Source organism: Etheostoma spectabile, chromosome 9, assembly GCF_008692095.1.
Source record: "Etheostoma spectabile isolate EspeVRDwgs_2016 chromosome 9, UIUC_Espe_1.0, whole genome shotgun sequence".
Taxonomy (NCBI): domain Eukaryota; kingdom Metazoa; phylum Chordata; class Actinopteri; order Perciformes; family Percidae; genus Etheostoma; species Etheostoma spectabile.
In genome coordinates, this window is record NC_045741.1 from 28,287,064 (window position 1) to 28,292,562 (window position 5,499).

The following is a 5,499-nucleotide window of genomic DNA, read 5'->3' on the forward strand; positions in this document are numbered from 1 at the left end:
CTGACCAGCCGTTGCGATTGGTCTGATTTCTCCTCTTATTTCTTTTCAGTGGCTAGAGCTGACAGAGGAAGTAGCAGCTCATCAACATAACACACACATATTGACCTGACATATTTCAAAAAAAGTAAGTGAAACCTGTTTTGTGTGGCAGGGCACCTTAAACTGCAGCAGCACTAGGGGAAAATGGGCCTTATAAGCAAAACCCCAGGCTGGGAAATAGATTAGATTATTTTTGGTCATAATGGGTCTTGGACATTACAGTGAGCTGAACCACCAGAACTCTGAAAAGACAAATGATACACACGTACAGTCAAAATATCTGAAACTTAAGCATGTCAGTTAAGAAGTAGAGGTAAAACATGTATAGGTGTAAAGCAACTTGCAAACTTCTCTATCAAGCAGAAACCAGAATCTAGTATCTCTTGATTATTTACTAAAATGTGTTTTTCAATCTTTTTATTCTGCTCTTTACTTTCCTTGTCTTACTGTGTTATCTTGAATATATATATTTGTATTGATTCTAGATTTATTATCTTTGTAGACTTTATTTTGTAGTTAATTAATAGGGTAGTAAGGGGTAGGAGTATTTAAGTTTTACTTCTGCCTACGCCTTTTGCATGTGTAAATACAGATTTTTAAGCACTGGAAATAAGGGAGTGTTATTTTTTGGGTTTAATTGTTTTCTTATTACTATTTTTATGATGTTTTATTTTATTTCCATGTTCAAAATAAAGATTTCAATCAATCAATAAATCTTCCTCATTCAGAGATGGTGTATTCATTTTGTCTTTTTTCCTTAATTGGTCCAGTTTAAAATCAAAATTTAAAGAAATTATGGCTGAAAGGAAATGCGATCAATGATCACTGTGAATGACAGTAACTTCAATGCAGGTCTCTCAAGCAGGTGATAATAACAGTTATTGCTATGAATGAACCATGGTCCAGACTATCATCAGAGATCCACTCACTGGGTCTGTGCGAGACAGCCGGGGGCCAGGGTGCTCTGGGAGTGAGGGGTTCGCTGCACACCTGTGAGCTCCAGCATGTCCACTTGTACGTCTGTCACATGGCCAGGTAAACGTTGGAGCACAGTCAGAATCTTCTCCACCAGGTTGTCGCCATGGTGACCAACAGCTCCTGACAACCAAAAATGACCAAACACCTACTCAGTATGCAGTAACAGTCACTAACAATATTTTCCTACACGATTCTGGTCACGGTTTTACCTATGAATACTATAAATAACAAGACAGGATCATGAATGCGATGTGATTACAGGGGTTCCGCCAGTGTATTGCAAGCCAGGTGCCCCCCCCCCCCCCCCCCCCGCCTAAGCCACTCGGAAAAAATATTTTTAAAGTGCTCATATTATGTGCATTTTCAGGTTCATAATTGTATTTAGAGGTTGTATCAAAATAGGTTTACATAGTTTAATTTAAAAAACACCATCTTTTTGTTGTAATACACATTGCTGCAGCTCCTCTTTTCACCCTGTGTGTTGAGCTCTCGGTTTTAGCTACAGAGTGAGGCATTCACTTCTGTTCTATCTTTGTTGGGAGTAGCACATGATCAGTACCAAGGTAAGGACAACTAGCCAGTCAGAAGCAGAGTATGAAGGCCCTGACAGTACCTAGGTAAGGACTACTAGCCAGTCAGGAGCAGAGTATGAGGGTCCTGACAGTACCTAGGTAAGGACTACTAGCCAGTCAGGAGCAGAGTGTGAGGTCCCTGACAGTACCTAGGTAAGGACTACTAGCCAGTCAGAAGCAGAGTATGAGGGCGTGCCATGCTAGCAGCTAGGCGAGTATTATAAGGTGTGTTACAAAGTGATGCACGTTTGTCTTTGAAGTAAAGGCTGGACTAGAGCTGTTTGGAGCAGTTTGTGAACAGTGTCTTCTGTTGGAGATGGTAAGTCCCTTTGGGGGGGTGGGGGACTTTGGGCTTTTTCACTTTGTAAACCTATAACCTGCACGAAAAGGATATTTTACACACTAAAGGAAAGGGAAAAGCCAAAAGGCATAATATGAGCACTTTAATGTGGTTTTAAATGTTTTCTAAACTACAGTTACAGTGGGGCGGCTTGGTTGGAAACTCAGATGCAGTCATATTTTCAAATCTCCAGTTACCCGTTAACAATGACTTAATGGCCCAATGGAATCTGTTTTATAGCATAGTTTATGTTATGAATATCACAACTCTGTCCATGATTCTGTTATCACAGAAACCACTGGGCTCTACATCAACGCTGCCATCAGCCTGTGACTGGTCCCAGTTGGACCCTTGACAAAAAAAGACAGGTCCCACAGGGCTTAACAACTTTTCTGGGGGAAACCTTGGATGAATGCAATCCAAAAAGGACGGTGTATTCACCTGTAAGATCCATTGTTCGGTCCACAAAAATGATGGATGCTTTATTCGGGGCTGTCTTCCTTCTGTTTTTTGCTTGCGAGTGATTGGCCAGTTCCCCTGCTATGATTCGGCTCATGGGACCCACGGCAAAACTCTCCTCCCGGGTACCTGTAGCCTCAAACAGTGAATTTAATGCCGAAGCCAAGGATTTGATTTCAAGCTGCAGTCCAACAGGGAGAGAGTGCATGTCTACGTCGACCAGGCTTCCAAATCTCTTCTTCTCTGGACGTTTTTCATTCAGGGACTCCAGGTCAGGTGACAGCAGGGGAAACAGGTGTGCAAAAGGGGGTGTGAGGAGAAGCTGCTGTGACACGGGGGCGAAGACCACCGGTGCATGCAGGACTTCAGCCGTGTAGTTCATGCTCCCCATCCACTCACACAGCTTCTCTTCGAACTGCTCGAACACGGGGCTCCCTTCCATTTCTGTGGGGACGTTGTTGGCGAGCAGGTGCACGGAGTGAGCCACGGTGGTGAAGACGACACAATACTGGAAGTGACTGAGGGTTATGATGTCTTTAATGACGTCGACTGTTCGGCCCTTCAACAAAGTGCTCACCACGAATACGGCTTTCGGTTCATTCACAGCGCAGGCTTCGAAGCTCGAAAACTCCTTTAAGTTTCTGGCTCCAGCCTCCAGTGCGACGGCAGCACCTCCGCACCAGTGGAGAGCTTCTGCACACTTGTCATCCATAAAAACCACCGCTTTCTTGACCTTCGACAGCACCTTCGCCCACATTTGAACCGGAAAGTGCGTAAAATCCTCCGTCGTCAGCATTTTGTCACTTATTAGCGTTAGCTAGCTAAATGCGACGAAATGAAAGCCACATCAGAAACGTCAGCTAAAGTAGCAACACAACACTAGAGTCGCTTAAAGGTGACGTGGCAATCGCCCGTCGCAGCACAAAAACGTCATCCAAGCTATAGCTCGTTGCTATGACAGTAACCCTAATGGGCACCCAGATAGGTCAGTGGGTAGAGCGGGTGGGTAGAGAGGTTTGTTCCTCGACGCAGTGGGCCCAGGTTCGAATCCGGCCTGTGGCCCTTTGCTGCATGTCTCTCTCTCTCTCCCCCTTTCACATCTTCAGCTGTCCTCTCTGTCTGTCTAATAAAGGGATACCCCGCCCCCCTAAAAATTGTACAAATTGTATTGTAATATTATGTTTTTTGTGTTTGTATTTTTTTTTTTACTTTTGTGGTCGTTGGTGTTGTTTGTATTTTTTGCATAAAGATGCATTTAAAAAAAAAAAAAAAAAAAAAAAAGACAGTAACCCGAATTAAATTTTTCATGTATCGGTGAAACATTTGACTACACTTTTTTCTTTAATTTTATTTTTTTGATTTACACGTCTATTTTTCTCTGTTTATGCACCTCTGGCTTTGACTTTGCAATTATACATACTGGCTTTGTACGTTCTTTAATAATAAAATAACATTGAAAAAAAAAAAGTAGGCCTACTTAACTTTTTTTTTTAAACTGGTCTCATATTATATAAGTTTTTTTCTTTACAATCTCATGTTATGTTGTGTATGACGAATGTTGTAATGTATTTCTAAATAATAATAATAAAAAAAAAAAAGACAGTAACCCGAATGACTCGCATGAAGCAGTCCTGAGTTATCAAATTAATTTTTATAATAAAGAGTCTCTAGTATTCACTATCATAAAAATAATAACAACAACATTTCAATGGCTGAAAAGCAAAAAAAAAAAAAAAAAAAAAGTAGACTTAATTCTTAAAAAACATCAAGAAGAAACAAGAAATATCAACCAATCAAGTCTTTGATATCAACGGTTAGGCTCTCAGCGCGAGACAGGTGTCTGACCAATGACAGCTGGCGTTACGTGCCGTCACTTCCCTTGCGCTTCCATAGCAACGCCTTAGCTGTCAATTTTCCGCATACACGTACGCTGGTATCCCACATTCCCGTTTTCCCACAACGTTTACAACTAAAGCTACATTTTTTCGTTTAAAACTACATTGTCTTTGTTAAAATGTCTTCCTCGGAGTCAGACTCCAAAGATGTCACCGAAGATAGCGACGAGGGACAAATATATCAATGTAACGTAAAGTCAATCGGCCAAATATCAACCGTTAATTCACGTTAATGTGTTGTTGTCTTCATTTTCGGCATAAACGTAATAACCTAGAGAGCATGGGCGTTATATTTACATATACCACAGCATAGCTACTAAAATTAATGAGATGGACTTAATTGGAGTGTGTGTGTGTGTGTGTGTGTGTGTGTGTGTGTGTGTGTGTTTCAGTGATTTATGACATGATCATCAGAGATGACAAGGAGGAAGAAAAGGACGTGGTTCAAATCCCGTCCAGGTGTGTATTATTATTATTATTATTATTATTATTATTATTATTATTAGGTAAGACACTATGGAAAAGTGCTTTGAGTAGCTAGTCGTTGAGACTAGAAAAGCGCTATATAAGAACAGTCCATTTTCATTTGTTATGTGTGTCATTAGCCTAGTAACTAAGTAGCCTCCATTTAGACAGATACTATACTTATGTAAGCTACAATTGTGAGGTACTTATACTTTAAAGTATTTGCATTATTCACTACTTTATATTTCTACTCCATCACAGTGGCAAATATTGTTGGGAGGATTTTATATGTAACAGTATTTCCATTATCTGTTACTTTTCGACTTCTACTCCACTTAGAGGCAAACCTTGATTGGGGGTTGTTTACTTGTACTCATTTTTTTCTACTCTGTGGTATTACTACATTTGCATACAAGATCTGAGTATTTCTTCCAGCACTGATAGTTTTTTCATTTGTAATCTTTCAATATGAATTAAAAAAGAAGGCATAACGACAACATTTAAATATACACTGTCAGAAATAGGGAAAAAGTAGGGGTCCATTTTTGTCCCCCAAGGTACAATCTATACTAACGTACCCCATAGGGCTCATGGTTGGACCTCAAGGAACATACATGGACCTTTTTGAGGGTCAAAAGGTACATGTATGTTCCCAAGCATTCAAAGGTACATATATGTTCCCAAGCATTAAAAGGTACATATATGTGCCGTTTACTTTAAATGCTAAGGTACAATATCAAGAGACAGCCTC

General features: G+C 40.4%; 2 protein-coding genes across 2 annotated transcripts in view; one reads left to right on the forward strand and one right to left on the reverse strand.

The window, feature by feature from the left end:
• Positions 1–3,290, reverse strand: part of scfd2 (sec1 family domain containing 2) — a 122,228-nt gene extending 118,938 nt beyond the window's left edge. The window contains 2 exon segments of the mRNA XM_032526005.1: positions 969–1,137; positions 2,371–3,290. Of these exon segments, the coding sequence (XP_032381896.1) occupies positions 969–1,137; positions 2,371–3,184 (983 nt within the window). The 5' untranslated portion in view covers positions 3,185–3,290.
• Positions 3,291–4,280: 990 nt separating this feature from the next.
• The window catches only part of fip1l1a (FIP1 like 1a (S. cerevisiae)), a 31,956-nt gene continuing 30,737 nt past the window's right edge, over positions 4,281–5,499 (forward strand). Inside the window, 2 exon segments of the mRNA XM_032526019.1 lie at positions 4,281–4,469; positions 4,676–4,742. Of these exon segments, the coding sequence (XP_032381910.1) occupies positions 4,403–4,469; positions 4,676–4,742 (134 nt within the window). The 5' untranslated portion in view covers positions 4,281–4,402.